Below are 19,923 nucleotides of genomic sequence, written 5' to 3'. Positions count from 1 at the left end.
TCAAATTAGATGTTTCCATTTTCTGCTGTGAATGATTTTAGTGTTGACATCTTCCACCAGCTGAAAACCTTTCGTTTGATAAAGAGGAAAATGAATTACCTCCTCTCTGAGGTTTAAGTAGCTCCAGGCTCTTGTTCATGAGTGAAGAGAAAAATGGAGGGGGTAATTGATACGCTAAATTGTTCTGGGTCTGTAGTGATGTGGACTCGGTACCGGTATGTTGGGGTGAAGAGGGAGGTGAGTCAAAAGGCCAAGCTCACAATTTACTGGTTGAGATACGGTCCAACCCTCCTCTGCAGTCATCAGCTCTGGGTAGGAACAGAAAGAACGAGATCATGGATACTGGTGGCCAGAAAGAGTTTCATCCGCAGGGTGTCTGGACTCTCCCTTAGAGACAGGGTGAAGCTCGGTCATCCGGGACGGACACGAAGTAGAGCTGCTGCTTCTCCACATTGACACGAGCCAGTGGCGGAGGTTCTGCCGTGTGGTTAGGATGCCTCCCTGGTGAGGTGTTCTGGGCACATCCCACCGGGAGGAGACCCAGAAGTAGACCCAAGACACGCTGGAGGGACTATGTGCCTCTGCTGGCCTTGAAATGCTGGTGGAAGGATGGACAGATGGATGGATGGATGAACGGATGGAAAATGCATTAGGAATGATTTACTGTATCTGACATACTTTTGAATGGGAACAACCAAAAACAACATCCTACTTCTGTTAATTATAATGCTAGTCATAGATCAGTCACTTTGGTCTGAGGCTCAGCAGTCTTTTTATTTAATGCAGCAAACTGTGAAGTGGCAAGATTTGACCCGTCTGCCAATGACACATAGAGAAAGTATTTCAAAAGAAAGCCATGCAATTACTGATTTTAGTTTCCTCTTGAATTTTCCTTGTGGTTGAATGACTGTACTTGTTAAAGCATTTTCCTATGTAGTTAAATGTCTAAATCAAACACATGTGAATTGTAATTTCACACATCGTAATTAAAGAATTATACTAAAGTTTATTGTAAAATGTTTGTTTACAAATTTATTTTATAGTTGCATTCTCAACTGACATTGAAGACCCATGTTGCGTTTTTGACTCAGAATATTTTTAAAATAAATTTCAAATTGTTTTGAAATTCTCATGTATGCTTTGTTACAGTATGACTCCACAACAGACATTTCTTGCCATGTTATGACATAACTTTTGTAAGACCTTACACAAAAAAACAAGTTCTCATTTAAGGATCACAAACTGTGGACTTCTTGTGATCCCTTTTGTGAACCTAAGCATGGTTTGTTTTGTGCCTGATCCGACCTGTCAACTAAGAATTTCACAAGTTAGTAATGGATTTCTGAACAGAGTGCATCTATTCTAAATTTGGATTCTCTAAAGCTGTCAGCGTTGCAAAAAAGACGGTATTACAGCCACACCTCTGGCATTTTCTTACTCACAATTTGCATTCAACAAATTTACCGTGCATCTTAGCAAAATGAAACTAAGCCAAAAAATATATTTTCGCTGGGAGACATGGAGTCTGAGTGGACCGTGTTCCGTGCCTCCATTGTCGAGGCGGCCGATCGGAGCTATGGCCGCAAGGTTGTCGGTGCCTGTCGCGGCGGCAACCCTCGAACCCGCTGGTGGACACTTTCGGTGAGGGATGCCGTCAGGCTGAAGAAGGAGTCCTATCGGGCCTTTTTGGCCTGTGGGACTCCGGAAGCAGCTGATGGGTACCGGCGGGCGAAGCGGCATGCGGCTCGGGCGGTTGCTGAGGCAAAAACTCGGGCGTGGGAGGAGTTTGGAGAGGCCATGGAGAAAGACTTCCGTACGGCTTCGAGGCGATTCTGGTCCACCATCCGGCGTCTCAGGGGGGGGGAAGCGGTGCAGCACCAACACTGTTTATAGTGGGGATGGTGTGCTGCTGACTTCTACTCGGGACGTTGTGGGCCGGTGGGCAGAGTACTTCGAAGACCTCCTCAATCCCACCAACATGCCTTCCACTGAGGAAGCGGAGCCTGGGGACTCTGGGTTGGGCTCTCCAATCTCTGGGGACGAGGTCACCGAGGTGGTTAAAAAGCTCCTCGGTGGCAGGGCCCCGGGGGTGGATGAGATCCGCCCGGAGTTCCTTAAGGCTCTGGATGTTGTGGGGTTGTGTTGGTTGACGCGACTCTGCAATGTCGCATGGACATCGGGGGCAGTTCCCCTGGATTGGCAGACTGGGGTGGTGGTCCCCCTGTTCAAAAAGGGGGACCGGAGGGTGTGCTCCAATTATAGAGGGGTCACACTCTTAAGCCTCCCTGGCAAGGTCTATTCAGGGGTCCTGGAGAGGAGGGTCCGTCGGATAGTCGAACCTCGGATTCAGGAAGAGCAGTGTGGTTTTCGTCCTGGTCGTGGAACACTGGACCAGCTCTACACCCTCGGCAGGGTCCTGGAGGGTGCATGGGAGTTCGCCCAACCAGTCTACATGTGTTTTGTGGACTTGGAGAAGGCGTTCGACCGTGTCCCTCGGGGAGCCCTGTGGGGGGTTCTCCGGGAGTATGGGGTACCGGGCCCTTTGATACGGGCTGTCAGGTCCCTGTATGACCGGTGTCAGAGTCTGGTCCGCATTGCCGGCAGTAAGTCGGGCTCGTTTCCGGTGAGAGTTGGACTCCGCCAGGGCTGCCCTTTGTCACCGATTCTGTTCATCACTTTCATGGACAGAATTTCTAGGCGCAGCCAAGGTGTTGAGGGGATCCGATTTGGTGGCCTTAGGATCTCATCTCTGCTTTTCGCAGACGATGTGGTCCTTTTGGCTTCATCAGATCGTGATCTGCAGCTCTCGCTGGAGCGGTTCGCAGCCGAGTGTGAAGCGGCCGGGATGGGGATCAGTGCCTCCAAATCCGAGGCCATGGTCTTGAGCCGGAAAAGGGTAGAGTGCCTTCTCCGGGTCAGGGGGGGTGTCCTGCCCCAAGTGGAGGAGTTTAAGTATCTCGGGATCTTGTTCACGAATGGGGGAAGAAGGGAGCGGGAGATCGACAGGCGGCTTGGCGCAGCGTCTGCTGTCAAGCGGGCGCTGTACCGGTCCGTCGTGGTGAAGAGAGAGCTGAGCCAAAAAGCGAAGCTCTCGATTTACCGGTCGATCTACGTTCCCACCCTCATCTATGGTCATGAGCTTTGGGTCATGACCGAAAGAACGAGATCGCGGATACAAGCGGCCGAAATGGGTTTTCTCCGTAGGGTGGCTGGGCTCTCCCTTAGAGATAGGGTGAGAAGCTCAGTCATCCGGGAGGGACTCAGAGTAGAGCCTCGGGGAAGACCCAGGACACGCTGGAGGGACTATGTCTCTCGGCTGGCCTGGGAACGCCTCGGGATTCCCCCGGAGGAGCTAGAAGAAGTGGCTGGGGAGAGGGAAGTCTGGGCCTCCCTTCTGAAGCTGCTACCCCCGCGACCCGACCTCGGATAAGCGGAAGAAGATGGATGGATGGATGGATGTTTTTATTCGCAGCAAAGTCTTATCTTTATATTTTGACATACTTAAAACTGCAACACATCCACAAATAAAAGCAAAATCGTCTGGATTGTTTACTTGGGTGGAATGAAGAAATATCACTGAGCTGTGAATGCGGTGTAGATGAAAGAAACTTAAAAAAAAAAGGGTAGTTGCACAGCCGGATTTGTTACCTCGCCATTCCTGAAATACCTATGTTGTTTCAAAAGAACTTTAATGTCTGCGTCATTCTGGTAATAACTTAGAGCTAATATATAAGGCTGAGCAAGCTCTAGAAAAGCAAGTTTCAAGAGCAGCAAGAGAGATTTTAGGAACCTTTGAATTGATTTACTGCTCTGGGTAAGTACATTTCTGAGCGTTAAGATTTAAAGGTTTAAATACAAGGAACCTTAAAAACTGACAATTTTTTTTTGGAAAGATTTGCCTTTTAGATCTGATTTATTAACACAGATTTGTTTTTAGATATTTACACACCAGTTTTAAATTGAGGAATTTGTAAACATTTAACTAGTTCGCACTGATTCAAGGGCATTCCATATAATCAGTAAAATAGGCAAAATTATGTCAAAGTTTCACCACATTAAAGAGAATCAAAACAGATTTTTACTTTTAGTTCTTTTTTATATATATATTATCAAAGTTACAGAATTTGGAATTTTTTTTTTGTTTTTTCTCACTTTTTCATAAAAACTGCTTTTGTTTAGGAGAAGTCATGAGTACGTTTTCCCATTTTTGCTAAATTCTTACTTTAGCAGTCATTATAAAAATATATTTAAGAAAATATTTTGTGGTCTGTTTATCTTAAAGTAACAGCGAGGTTATTTAAAATAGATACTAAACATTTCAACAATATTCTAATATATGGAGTTTATATTCACGTTTTAGTTCCGCTTAATCCCAGAGTTCAGCCCTCTCTGATCTGTATTATCTTGAATATGGAAGTCAGTACAGTAGCAATTTTCAGATTGGCAAAATATGCTTTTCTCTTAATTTCTTTCTTTTCTTTTCTTTTTTTTGTGTCTCCGGGTTTGTGTTGAACGTCGACTTGAATTTGACCACTTAGGCAGGACCATTCTCTGAGCTATCCATCCCTTTGGAGAGATGAGCACAGGCAGAATCACAGAGTACCAAAAATACCTGTTTCTTCATTCTTGTTCATTCTCCTGGAAACATTGTAACACTTTTTGCCTTGGCATATTTAACACCTCCAATTTTTAAGACAGACCTTTCAAACTCCCAAAATACCCCACGAGTTTACTACAAATAGTACTGACAGAAAACCACATAAGGAGATTACAGAATTTGTGAGTTTGTGTCGAAGACAGACGTGGCCTTTATTAAAACCTACCCCACTATGTAGGATGCAATGCATGATGGGATGAGTTGGAGCAAAATTTAAAAAAAAGAGCAAAATTAGAAACCACGTTGTAGATGCAATTTAACAAGTGTAATTGAGAAATAAGCCAACCCAAAATAGCGTCTTGTCATTCTTTATGGACAACTTTCAGATAATTAGCTTCTTGAGAAACTACTTTCTCAACAGACAGACAATATTCTAGTTCCAACTGTGTAAAAACCCAATCAAAATTCATCTTTTGTCAAAAAAAAAAAAAAAAAAGTTTTTACCTCTAAATCAGTTTTTTCCTAAATAAAATAGGAACACCACAGCTTTCAGCCCTGACATCCACCTTGTGGGCTTGACTCAATAATCAAAGAATTGATGTAGCGCCATCAATTATAAATGGTAGAATTGATGGTTTTACAACTCGCAACGCGTTGCAATCATCCGTGTTGCAGGCAAGATCTGCCTACAACAGGAAAAAAACAACATTTAATTAGAATATAGTTCATTACTATTTACTGATACATATTGAAATAGACATTATTTCTCTCTAAAACCCACACAGGACAGTGAAAAATAAATTTGGCTAAATTTGCCTGCAGGGTTCCAGAAGTGTTTCCAACTTCTGCTCTCTGTCCATTTCAGCTGTAATTGGCGATCTTGGTGTTGTGTGTGGTGAGAACATCCCTGAGTTTCTGCGGATTCCTTTTATTATGTTCAAAGTCGAATTCCATCTGGATGGGAATATTTATTTTGTCCGTGTTCTGTTTAATTGCTCCCGCGTTCAAAGTTGCCCACGACGTTTCTTCATTTGTCCAAAACATTGCCGAATGCGCTGTTAAAAAGGCGTACCCTGACAGGACGCCGGAGAAGCTGCGCGATGCGTTATGTTTCGTGGCATTATTTAGGCTAAATGAACTCGCTTCATTAAAAACGCCCCACTGTTGTCAAACGGTTTCAGCAAAATGTCTTTAAAGTTACCCGACAACGTCCAGTCTCCAAAGAATCAGTTGCTGCATGTTTTAGCGCTCTCTTAGCTTTTGCGTCTTTCTTGTGATTTGAACACTTGTTGTGACCACAAGAGCGTTGCTCAGACCCACAACACTATTGTCGAAGACTGTTGGTTGAAAAAAAAATAATAATGAATTTAATACACTGCCTCAATAAGAGCTGTAAATAATTATCGGCGCTAATCAAAAATTGCATATTTACACACAGGCCAGATGCCCACCCACCACTAACTAAGCAGAAATATAAGGTTTTTCTTTTTTCTTTAACAATTTAAATACATGGTTCATTTTTGTTCTGTGGTCTTTCCCAGCCTCTCAACACTTAAAATTGTTTTAGTTTTCCTCTTCTGAACAGGTTCAACATGATATTCCTATTGTAGACTACTAACGATGACAAATCCTAAGCATTACTGAGTTATTAAATACGTTTTCGTGGCCATTTATGCTAAGGTTTTGTAGTTTATCATTTCTACCAATTTTGTTTTGTTCTTTGGGTAGTTGGAATATATTTAAGTTAATTTAGAACCAATATTTGTAATTAATTTTTATATTTGGAATTGTTTTATTTACGTTGTTAATTGTTAGACCCTCCCACCAATTTAATGATTAAGAACACACCGGGTGTTTGGTGCTGGGTGGATTGTTTGGTGGATGTCTGGTGTGGATGGGAGGTTTGGTAGAATGATTTTTTTGACTTAAATGTCGCAGCCTTTCGTTCCAAAAAAGCGAAAAATAAAACTCCAAGAAAGGCTGTGGGTGGTAACAGGTGGCTTGGGATTTGTACGCACTTGAACCAAGGACGTAGGTTTGGTCTAAGTTTTGGTGGGACCTTACAACTTACTGCGCCCCCCCCGCAACCCCCCGCACCGACCATTTTTGACCAGTGGGGGGCCTTAATAACATTGGCTTAATAACCCCCTCCCCCCAACCATAACCATAACTTGATCATGCATCTTGTGTATACAACCAGATACAGTCATGCTCAGCAGATCAGTTCAAGAACACTTTACTTTTTCCTTTTCAAAATTCAGCAAACATTACAAGTAAGATCAAAAGAAATATCCTCTGGATCTACTGATTATACAACAAACACAATTGCAGATAAGAACAAAAAATGACTTCTTGCACTTCAGGAAAAAGATCCAATTGTTGAGATATTATTGCGTGATAGATATCTAACTTATGGGCCCACTCACTGTACTTACAGCAGAGGTAGCGAAATAACTTCTAATGTCTGTCGTCCATGACCATGTCTTTTTTGGTGGCGACATGGTCTCGGAGACTCATAATAAATGTCAAACTCAGAAGGAGACGCGTTCACTTTCATCACCATGGACCAAGCTTCCGTTCCGCGTGTGGCCAGCTGGCCGCCGCCTGGTGCAGCTAATCAAAGAACGAAGATCCAAGTTCTGTGAGCCAATGGCGGGTCGTCATAGTTCATAACAGCGAATTTTAAAATGAATGCTACCACTGCGTAGTATATTGAAATATTAAACTAATCAATGTAGATTTTCGTTTATTTATTTTGTTTTTGTTAAAAAATACATGTTTTTTTTTATTAATATGGCAAAAATTGGTCGGGACTATTTTATATCCCTTGAATATTGGTCGTGACATGTCACTACCGTCCATACCCAAACCTACGCCCATGACTTGAACACTTGAACACTTATTTACACTTGTTTTGTTTACACCTTCAAACATTAAATTGAGATTATTTTTCATTTCAACTAAGTTACAAGACCTTTATTTCTACTTTTGCAATAAACGAATCAAGTCAAAGTGCGTACAAATCCCAAGCCACCTGTTACCACCCACAGCCTTTCTTGGAGTTTTATTTTTCGCTTTTTTGGAACGAAAGGCTGCGACATACGTGTTATAGCCTATGTGATGAATTGAATAAAATTGGAAACTTATCAAATTAATAATTCAGTATTGTTTTCGTAATTTATGACACAAAAATATATTAAATTTGGAATCAGAGCAAAATTTGAATCAAATGCATGGTAAAATAATTTATTAATTTTTTTTCAAGTTATGTTTCACTTCCTGTGCTAAAGTAGATTATTGAATAATTATAACTGCTCCCTTGTCTACTAAATCCTAACAGCTTCACAGGACCTCAGTGGCAGAATAGCCAATGACAAAAATATGTTTCATGTTTTATTTTATCTGATTTGTAATATGGAGAGATAAAAAATAAATTCCTAAACTTTAGGAGCACATGACTATGAATAAAAATATACACATTAAGTTATTACTCAAGTACGGAACAGAATTAGGGCCACTGGAAAAAAACAAAATCTGACTTTAATCTCAGAATTCTGAGAATAAAGTCAGAATCGTGACATTTCTCTCAAAATTCTGATTTGAAAGTCAGAATTTTGTTTTTTGGTGGCCCTAATCCTCTTCCATACATTACTTGAGACCTAAAACGGCGAGTGACTGAGGGTCATTGCATGTAACGGAAACCCTGTAAATTCTAGACACTAACAGATACCATAGAATTGCACAAAAATCCGTGAGGGACGGCGGAGTCCCTGCTCGAAATTCCGTGTAAGAGGTGTACAGAGCCTGGTCCCAGAAGCCCATTAAAATGCTGCCTACATCGTTTTAAACTGTGTGATTGTAAACGTGAAAGGCAATAAAAATAGCAATAGGTATTTTGTTCCATATAACACAGTAGGAGTGTAAAAGGTAAACCTTTTATGGATGCAAACTCGACTAAAAACACACCTGTTTAGGATTGTATTTGAAACGTAATCAAAAACAAATTTATTGATGGAACCTGACCTAATGTCGTGTTTTGATTGTTGATTCTATGTTGCATTGTTTTTCTCTGTTTGATATGATGTAAAGCACTTTGAAATGCTTTGCTCTGGTTCAAATTATTAATATATTAGGCTTCTGGGTGTTAGATGTGTAGATTTGAGCTAGTTTTGAACTTTCCTCTCACAGCTGAGGGTTTACAGCAATCTCTACATTTCAATCATACCTATTTTTAAGATGCAGCGGTGAGGAGGAAACTGGTATCCGTGTCAAGCTAGAGCAAACTTTGAAACAGCGCAGTCATTAATGTTACCAGTATCCAAGCATTAACCACCAGATTCAGACCTGGTATAATGATAACTTCCACAAGTAAATATGCACAGTAAGCCTCTGGCAGAAACAGCTGAGCGCAGAGGGCACAGAGGTAATCTGTGGATTCGAGAGTGAACCGAAGGCTGTACCAGCAGCTTGACGTTGTTTCTATTTCTAGAAGCGATGGCACAACTGGCTGACTCAGAAAGGAGCGACGAATTGAAGCTGCTTATTTTCCCCTGTCTGCCTGTAGTGCAACGAGAATTTTATAATTTACTATAGAACGGCTATATATATATATATATATATATATATATATATGTGATGTCCACAATGAAATGTGGATGTCCACATTTCAAAATATCTCTATGTTAAATGACATTAAGTATTGATGAATTATTTCTCTGATTCACTAATGTTTGAATAAGTTGTTTGTTTTGCTTACAATTACAGCATTAAGATTGAAAAAGCATGGGTCCTGAAAAAGTGTTACCACTGCTACTAATACTAACAAGTAAGTTTGATATTATAAATCCAGTGACTAAATACAACAGCATATGATGTAAATATTGATTATGTTTCCACTCTAAAAAATAAACAGCTCAGAAGATGATGGCTGCACAGACAACTACAAATCCTACAACCATCACAAGTGCTTATTCAACAACAAACAAAGTGGCAACAACAAGAAGCACTCCAGACACAACAACAGCAGTTGTTACCACAACAACGTCAGACACAACTACAGAGCCTCAACCAACAACTGTAGTTGTTCCAGAAACTACAACAGCTATTCCACTACAAACTACAGCTGTTCCAACTGAAACTACAACCACACTCTCTGTAACAACAGTTGGTCGCCCAACAACCACAGAAGAAAAATCCAAAACAACAGCAACTCCAACAACAACCACAGCACCATCAAGTACAGCTGATGCAAAAACAACCACTACAGCTGCTACATCCACAACTGCTGCATTAACCACAACAACAGCTGCAATAATCACAACCAAAGCAGCTGAAACCACAACTACAGCAGATCCAGCAACTACAGCTGCTCCAACCACAACCACAACAGCTCCAACAACAACCACAGATCCTCCAAAAACAACTACAGCTACTCCATCCACAACCACTTCAGAGCCAACCACAACAACAGCAGCACCAACCACAACCACACCAGCTCCAACCACAAACACAAATGCTCTAACCACAACCAAAGCACCTCCAACCACAACCACAACTGAACCAACCACAACCACAGCTGATCCTACCACAACCACAGCAGCTTCAACCACGACAACAGCTGCTCCAACCACAACAGCACCTCCAACCACAACCACAACTGAACCAACAACAACCACAGCTGATCCTACCACAACCACAGCAGCTCCAACCACAAACACAGCTGATCCTACCACAACCACAGCAGCTCCAACCACAAACACAAATGCTCTAACCACAACCAAAGCACCTCCAACCACAACCACAACTGAACCAACCACAACCACAGCTGATCCTACCACAACAGCAGCTAAAACCACAACAACAGCGGCTCCAACAACAACCACAGAAGCTCCAACAACAACCACAGCTTCTCCAACCACAACCACAGCGGATCCAACCACAACCCCAGCAACCCCAAACACAACTACAGCAGCTCCAACCACAACTACATTGGCTCCAACTAGAACTACAGCTACTGAAGCACCAACAACCTCAGCTTCAACCACAACCACAGCATCACCAACCACAACCACAGCAGCTTCAACCACAACAAAAGTAGCACCGACGACAACAACAGCTGCTCCAACAACAACCACAACTGAACCAACCACAACCACAACTGAACCAATCACAACCACAGCAGCTCCAACCACAACAACAGCTGTTCCACCCACAACCACAGCTGCTCTAACCACAACCACAGCAGCTTCAACCACAACAGCTGCTCCAACCACAATCACAGCTACTCCAACCACGACAACAGCTACTCCAACCACGACAACAGCTGCCCCAACCACAACCACAGCTGCTCCAACCACAACCACAACAGCTCCAACCACAACAACAGCTGCTCCAACCACAACCACAGCGGCTCCAACCACAACCACAGCGGCCCCAACCACAACCACAGGTGCTCCAACCACAATCACAGTTGCTCCAACCACAACAGCAGCTAAAACCACAACAACAGCGGCTACAACCACAACCACAACAGCTCCAACCACAAACACAGCTGATCCTACCACAACCACAGCAGCTCCAACCACAAACACAAATGCTCTAACCACAACCAAAGCACCTCCAACCACAACCACAACTGAACCAACCACAACCACAGCTGATCCTACCACAACAGCAGCTAAAACCACAACAACAGCGGCTCCAACAACAACCACAGAAGCTCCAACAACAACCACAGCTTCTCCAACCACAACCACAGCGGATCCAACCACAACCCCAGCAACCCCAAACACAACTACAGCAGCTCCAACCACAACTACATTGGCTCCAACTAGAACTACAGCTACTGAAGCACCAACAACCTCAGCTTCAACCACAACCACAGCATCACCAACCACAAACACAGCAGCTTCAACCACAACAAAAGTAGCACCGACGACAACAACAGCTGCTCCAACAACAACCACAACTGAACCAATCACAACCACAGCAGCTCCAACCACAACAACAGCTGTTCCACCCACAACCACAGCTGCTCTAACCAAAACCACAGCAGCTTCAACCACAACAACTGCTCCAACCACAATCACAGCTACTCCAACCACGACAACAGCTACTCCAACCACGACAACAGCTGCCCCAACCACAACCACAGCTGCTCCAACCACAACCACAACAGCTCCAACCACAACAACAGCTGCTCCAACCACAACCACAGCGGCTCCAACCACAACGACAGCGGCCCCAACCACAACCACTGGTGCTCCAACCACAATCACAGTTGCTCCAACCACAACAGCAGCTAAAACCACAACAACAGCGGCTACAACCACAACCACAACAGCTCCAACCACAACCACAGCTGCTCCAACCACAACAACAGCTGCTTCAACCTCAACCACAACGGCTCCAACCACAACCACCGCTGCACCAACCACTACCACAGCGGCTACAACCACAACAACAGCGGTTCTAACCACAACCACAGCTGCACCAACCACAACCACAGCTGTACCAACCACAACTACAGCTGTGCCAACCACCGCGGCTCCAACCACAACCACAACAGCTCCAACAACAACAACAGCTGCTCCAACCACAACCACAACAGCTCCAACCACAACCACAGCGGCTCCAACCACAACCACAGCGGCCCCAACCACAACAACAGCGGCTCCAACCACAACTACAGCTGTATCAACCACAACCACAGCTGCATCAACTACAACCACAGCGGCTCCAACCACAACCACAGCTGCTCCAACCACAACTACAGCTGTGCCAACCACCGCGGCTCCAACCACAACCACAACAGCTCCAACTACAACTACAGCTGTGCCAACCACCGCGGCTCCAACCACAACCACAACAGCTCCAACTACAACTACAGTTGCTAAATCTACAACCACAGAGGTTCCAACCACAACCACAGCTGTTCCAACTACAACTACACCTGTGCCAACCACAACCACAGCGGCTGCAACCACAACCACAAACACAGCTGCTCCAACTACAACGACAGCTGCACCAACCACAATTGAACCAACGACAGCCACAGTTGCTCTAACAACCACAGCACCTCCAACAACAACAACAGCTGCTCCAACCACAACAGCAGCTAATACCACAACAACAGCGGCTACAACCACGACAGCTCCAACCTCAACCACAACGGCTCCAACCACGACAACAGCTACTCCAACCACGACAACAGCTGCTCCAACCACGACAACGGCTGCCCCAACCACTACCACAGCGGCTCCAACCACAACAACAGCGGCTCCAACCACAACCAGTGCTGCACCAACCACAACCACAGCTGCACCAACCACAACCACAGCCGCACCAACCACAACTACAGCTGTGCCAACCACCGCGGCTCCAACCACAACCACAACAGCTCCAACAACAACTACAGCTGCTAAATCTACAACCACAGAGGTTCCAACCACAACCACAGCTGCTCCAACAACAACAACAGCTGCTCCAACCACAACCACAACAGCTCCAACCACAACAACAGCTACTCCAACCACAACCACAGCGGCTCCAACCACAACGACAGCGGCCCCAACCACAACCACAGCTGCTCCAACCACAACAACAGCGGCTCCAACCACAACTACAGCTGTGTCAACCACAACCACAGCTGCATCAACTACAACCACAGCGGCTCCAACCACAACCACAGCTGCTCCAACCACAACTACAGCTGTGCCAACAACAACCCCAGCTGCATCAACCACAACCACAGCCGCTCCAACCACAACTACAGCTGTGCCAACCACCGCGGCTCCAACCACAACCACAACAGCTCCAACTACAACTACAGCTGTGCCAACCACCGCGGCTCAAACCACAACCACAACAGCTCCAACTACAACTACAGTTGCTAAATCTACAACCACAGAGGTTCCAACCACAACCACAGCTGTTCCAATTACAACTACACCTGTGCCAACCACAACCACAGCGGCTGCAACCACAACCACAGCTGCTCCAACTACGACAGCTGCACCAACCACAATTGAACCAACGACAGCCACAGTTGCTCTAACAACCACAGCACCTCCAACAACAACAACAGCTGCTACAACCACAACCACAGCTGCTTCATCCACAGCAACAGCTGCTCCAACCACAACCACAACAGCTCCAACCACAAGAACAGCTACTCCAACCACGACAACAGCTGCTCCAATCACGACAACAGCTGCCCCAACCACAACCACAACCACAGCTGCTTCAACCACCACCACAACAGCTCCAACCACAACAACATCTGCTCCAACCACGACTACAGCTGCTCCAACCACGACAACAGCTGCTCCAACCACAACAGCAGCTAACACCACAACAACAGCGGCTCCAACCACAACAGCTCCAACCACAACCACAGCTGCTCCAACCACAGCAACAGCTGCTCCAACCTCAACCACAACGGCTCCAACCACAACAACAGCTACTCCAACCACAACCACAACAGCTCCAACTACAACTACAGCTGCTCCAACCACAACAACAGCGGCTCCAACCACAACAGCTCCATCCACAACCACAGCTGCTCCAACCACAGCAACAGCTGCTCCAACCTCAACCACAACGGCTCCAACCACAACAACAGCTACTCCAACCACGACAACAGCTGCTCCAACCACGACAATGGCTGCCCCAACCACAACCACAGCCACTCCAACCACAACTACAGCTGTGCCAACCACGACAACAGCTGCTCCAACAACGTCAACGGCTGCCCCAACCACAACCACAACCACAGCTGCTCCAACCACAACCACAACAGCTCCAACCACAACTACAGCTGCTCCAACCACAACCACAACGGCTCCAACCACAACAACAGCTACTCCAACCACGACAACAGCTGCTCCAACAACGTCAACGGCTGCCCCAACCACAACCACAACCACAGCTGCTCCAACCACAACCACAACAGCTCCAACCACAACAACAGCGGCAACAACCACAACCACAACAGCTCCAACCACAACCACAACGGCTCCAACCACAACAACAGCTACTCCAACCACGACAACAGCTGCTCCAACAACGTCAACGGCTGCCCCAACCACAACCACAACCACAGCTGCTCCAACCACAACCACAACAGCTCCAACCACAACAACAGCTGCTCCAACCACAACCACAGCTGCACCAACCACTACCACAGCGGCTCCAACCACAACAACAGCGGCTCCAACCACAACCACTGCTGCACCAACCACAACCACAGCTGCACCAACCACAACCACAGCCGCTCCAACCACAACTACAACTGTGCCAACCACCGCGGCTCCAACCACAACCACAACAGCTCCAACCACAACCAAAACCACAGCTACTCCAACTACAACAACAGCTGCTAAAACTACAACCACAGAAGCTCCAACCACAACCACAGCTGTTCCAACCACAACCACTGCAGCTGCAACCACAACCACAGCGTCTGCAACCACAACAACAGCAGCTACAACCACAATTACTGCTGCTCCAACCACAACAACAAATTCTCCAACCACAACCACTGCACCTCCAGCATTAATAAGGCTGCTGATTTTTAAATCTGTTGATGTATTCACCACAGATTTGGCAGACCCATCAACATCAGCATTCCAAACACGTTCTGGACACATACGGAATAGTGTATGTTTACCCTTCTTACTCCCATAACAATTTCCATTAACAAAAAAAAATAATAATTATATATCAAAATCCTATTGTATGCCTATGAAGGATATTTTGTGTCTGTTCAGCATAAAAATGTGAAATAAATTTTCTTCTATTTTAAGAAAATACAAAGGAATCTTATAAATATTGTAAGTCCTGCTTACCTATAATGTGGTTTTAAATATACGGAAGAGGATTAGGGCCACCGAAAAGAAAGAACGAATTCTGAGTCAGAATTCGATTAAACTCAGAATTTTGACATTAATCTCAGAATTTTTGACTTTAAACTCAGAATTTTGACTTTAGATTTTCTACCTGAACCAATAAAAACCAAATGTATTCACTGAGCTAATGTTCTTAGTTTTAATGTTTTAACAGCATTCTGAGAAATACATTTTCAAAAACTGTACAATTAAATTCCTTCTCTTTTTTTCATGTAGCTTGACCCACTTTTCAGAAATGTGTTCCCTTCATTCCAAAAGACTGGAGCTATGGCATTCAGGTAATTTCTTTGTAGTTTGCACAACAAATCGTGAACATCATCTTAAGACAGTTGTAGACTTTAACTAACTATACTACACTTTTCCAGAGCGGGCTCAATCATCAACTCTGTGGACCTTGAATTTGAGTCATCTTCTACTCCTAATGATACACTTGTCTCAGAGACGTTGGTTAACCAGCCTTCAGTAATGGCAGAATTTCACATAGATCCTGCGACCGTTTCTGTCAGCAACACAGGTAAGAATTGAGTTACATCACTTGAATGTTTGTAGAAAACATCAATCAAACTTTAATTAAGAGGAAAACTTTAGTATAATTTTGAATAAATTTTAGAAACAAACTTTAAAAATGTTGCTCCTCTAAACTGTGAAGTCATACTAACTGCAACAAATATTACAGTAACTGACACCACAACAACAGCTGCTCCAACAACAACCACAGCTGCTCCAACTACAACAATGGCTGCTCCAACTACAAGAACAGCTGCTCCAACTAAAACCACAACAGCTCCAACCACAACCACAGTTAGTCCATCTACAACCACAGCTGCTCCAACCACAACTACAGCTGTGCCAACCACAACCACAGCTGATCCAACTACAACAACGGCTGCTCCAGCTACAACCGCAGCTGCTAAAACTACAACCACAGCTGCTCCAACCACAACAACAGCTGCATCAACTACAACCACAGCATCTCCAACCACAACCACAACAGCTCCAACCACAACCACAGCTGCTCCAACTACAACAATGGCTGCTCCAACTACAACCAGAGAGGCTCCAACTACAACCGCAGCTGCTAAAACTACAACCACAGCTTCTCCAACAACAACCACAGCAGCACCAACCACGACAACAGCAACTCCAACCACAACCACAGCGGCTCCAACCACAACCACAGCAGCACCAACCACGACAACAGCAACTCCAACCACAACCACAGCTACTCCAACCACAACCACAGCAGCTCCAACCACAACTACAGCAGCTAAAACCACAACAACAGCTGCTACAACCACAACCACAACAGCTCCAACCTCAACCACAACGGCTCCAACCACAACAACAGCGGCTCCAACCACAACTACAGCTGTGTCAACCACAACCACAGCTGCATCAACTACAACCACAGCGGCTCCAACCACAACCACAGCTGCTCCAACCACAACTACAGCTGCTCCAACCACAACCACAACGGCTCCAACCACAACAACAGCTACTCCAACCACGACAACAGCTGCTCCAACAACGTCAACGGCTGCCCCAACCACAACCACAACCACAGCTGCTCCAACCACAACCACAACAGCTCCAACCACAACAACAGCGGCTACAACCACAACCACAACAGCTCCAACCACAACAACAGCTGCTCCAACTACAACCACAGCGGCTCCAACCACAACCACAGCTGCTCCAACCACAACTACAGCTGTGCCAACAACAACCACAGCTGCATCAACCACAACCACAGCCGCTCCAACCACAACTACAGCTGTGCCAACCACCGCGGCTCCAACCACAACCACAACAGCTCCAACTACAACTACAGCTGTGCCAACCACCGCGGCTCCAACCACAACCACAACAGCTCCAACTACAACTACAGTTGCTAAATCTACAACCACAGAGGTTCCAACCACAACCACAGCTGTTCCAACTACAACTACACCTGTGCCAACCACAACCACAGCGGCTGCAACCACAACCACAACCACAGCTGCTCCAACTACAACGACAGCTGCACCAACCACAATTGAACCAACGACAGCCACAGTTGCTCTAACAACCACAGCACCTCCAACAACAACAACAGCTGCTACAACCACAACCACAGCTGCTTCATCCACAGCAACAGCTGCTCCAACCACAACCACAACAGCTCCAACCACAACAACAGCTACTCCAACCACGACAACAGCTGCTCCAACCACGACAACAGCTGCCCCAACCACAACCACAACCACAGCTGCTTCAACCACCACCACAACAGCTCCGACCACAACAACATCTGCTCCAACCACGACTACAGCTGCTCCAACCACGACAACAGCTGCTCCAACCACAACAGCAGCTAAAACCACAACAACAGCGGCTCCAACCACAACAGCTCCAACCACAACCACAGCTGCTCCAACCACAGCAACAGCTGCTCCAACCTCAACCACAACGGCTCCAACCACAACAACAGCTACTCCAACCACGACAACAGCTGCTCCAACCACGACAATGGCTGCCCCAACCACAACCACAGCCACTCCAACCACAACTACAGCTGTGCCAACCACGACAACAGCTGCTCCAACAACGTCAACGGCTGCCCCAACCACAACCACAGCTGCTACAACCACAACCACAACAGCTCCAACCACAACAACAGCTGCTCCAACCACAACCACAACGGCTCCAACCACAACAACAGCTACTCCAACCACGACAACAGCTGCTCCAACAACGTCAACGGCTGCCCCAACCACAACCACAATCACAGCTGCTCCAACCACAACCACAACAGCTCCAACCACAACCACAACTGCTCCAACCACAACAACAGCTACTCCAACCACGACAACAGCTGCTCCAACAACGTCAACGGCTGCCCCAACCACAACCACAACCACAGCTGCTCCAACCACAACCACAACAGCTCCAACCACAACAACAGCTGCTCCAACCACAACCACAGCTGCACCAACCACTACCACAGCGGCTCCAACCACATCAACAGCGGCTCCAACCACAACCACAGCCGCTCCAACCACAACTACAACTGTGCCAACCACCGCGGCTCCAACCACAACCACAACAGCTCCAACCACAACCAAAACCACAGCTACTCCAACTACAACAACAGCTGCTAAAACTACAACCACAGAAGCTCCAACCACAACCACAGCTGTTCCAACCACAACCACTGCAGCTGCAACCACAACCACAGCGTCTGCAACCACAACAACAGCAGCTACAACCACAATTACTGCTGCTCCAACCACAACAACAACTGCACCTCCAGCATTAATAAGGCTGCTGATTTTTAAATCTGTTGAAGTATTCACCACAGATTTGGCAGACCCATCAACATCAGCATTCCAAACACGTTCTGGACACATACGGAATAGTGTATGTTTACCCTTCTTACTCCCATAACAATTTCCATTAACAAAAAAAAATAATAATTATATATCAAAATCCTATTGTATGCCTATGAAGGATATTTTGTGTCTGTTCAGCATAAAAATGTGAAATAAATTTTCTTCTATTTTAAGAAAATACAAAGGAATCTTATAAATATTGTAAGTCCTGCTTACCTATAATGTGGTTTTAAATATACGGAAGAGGATTAGGGCCACCGAAAAGAAAGAACGAATTCTGAGTCAGAATTCGATTAAACTCAGAATTTTGACATTAATCTCAGAATTTTTGACTTTAAACTCAGAATTCAGACTTTAGATTTTCTACCTGAACCAATAAAAACCAAATGTATTCACTGAGCTAATGTTCTTAGTTTTAATGTTTTAACAGCATTCTGAGAAATACATTTTCAAAAACTGTACAATTAAATTCCTTCTCTTTTTTTCATGTAGCTTGACCCACTTTTCAGAAATGTGTTCCCTTCATTCCAAAAGACTGGAGCTATGGCATTCAGGTAATTTCTTTGTAGTTTGCACAACAAATCGTGAACATCATCTTAAGACAGTTGTAGACTTTAACTAACTATACTACACTTTTCCAGAGCGGGCTCAATCATCAACTCTGTGGACCTTGAATTTGAGTCATCTTCTACTCCTAATGATACACTTGTCTCAGAGACGTTGGTTAACCAGCCTTCAGTAATGGCAGAATTTCACATAGATCCTGCGACCGTTTCTGTCAGCAACACAGGTAAGAATTGAGTTACATCACTTGAATGTTTGTAGAAAACATCAATCAAACTTTAATTAAGAGGAAAACTTTAGTATAATTTTGAATAAATTTTAGAAACAAACTTTAAAAATGTTGCTCCTCTAAACTGTGAAGTCATACTAACTGCAACAAATATTACAGTAACTGACACCACAACAACAGCTGCTCCAACAACAACCACAGCTGCTCCAACCACGACAACAGCAACTCCAACCACAACCACAGCGGCTCCAACCA

General features: G+C 45.1%; 2 protein-coding genes and 2 long non-coding RNA genes across 4 annotated transcripts; all 4 read left to right on the top strand.

Annotated features, from left to right (window-relative positions):
• Positions 1-493: 493 nt before the first annotated feature.
• On the top strand, positions 494-14,548 carry LOC111611079 (mucin-5AC-like; the record flags this gene model as incomplete). Its single annotated transcript, XM_023346705.1, has 3 exons — positions 494-504; positions 12,732-12,853; positions 13,410-14,548. Coding segments are annotated over exons 1-3 (1,272 nt in total), but the record flags the coding sequence as incomplete, so codon positions are not given.
• Positions 14,549-15,086: 538 nt separating this feature from the next.
• LOC111611251 lies at positions 15,087-16,222 on the top strand. Its single transcript, XR_002753957.1, has 4 exons — positions 15,087-15,256; positions 15,721-15,782; positions 15,870-16,018; positions 16,181-16,222. It is a non-coding gene; the product is annotated as an uncharacterized LOC111611251 (long non-coding RNA).
• A 77-nt stretch (positions 16,223-16,299) lies between these two features.
• On the top strand, positions 16,300-18,183 carry LOC111611078 (mucin-5AC-like; the record flags this gene model as incomplete). The annotated part of the gene is made up of 2 exons (XM_023346704.1): positions 16,300-17,130; positions 17,284-18,183. Coding segments are annotated over 2 exons (1,731 nt in total), but the record flags the coding sequence as incomplete, so codon positions are not given.
• Positions 18,184-18,745: 562 nt separating this feature from the next.
• LOC111611252 lies at positions 18,746-19,869 on the top strand. The gene is made up of 4 exons (XR_002753958.1): positions 18,746-18,903; positions 19,368-19,429; positions 19,517-19,665; positions 19,828-19,869. It is a non-coding gene; the product is annotated as an uncharacterized LOC111611252 (long non-coding RNA).
• The last annotated feature ends 54 nt before the right edge of the window (positions 19,870-19,923 follow it).

This window comes from Xiphophorus maculatus, chromosome 14 (assembly GCF_002775205.1).
Source record: "Xiphophorus maculatus strain JP 163 A chromosome 14, X_maculatus-5.0-male, whole genome shotgun sequence".
Lineage (NCBI taxonomy): Eukaryota > Metazoa > Chordata > Actinopteri > Cyprinodontiformes > Poeciliidae > Xiphophorus > Xiphophorus maculatus.
The sequence above is the reverse complement of the archived record's forward strand: the minus strand, read 5'-3'. Positions and strand labels throughout refer to the sequence as shown.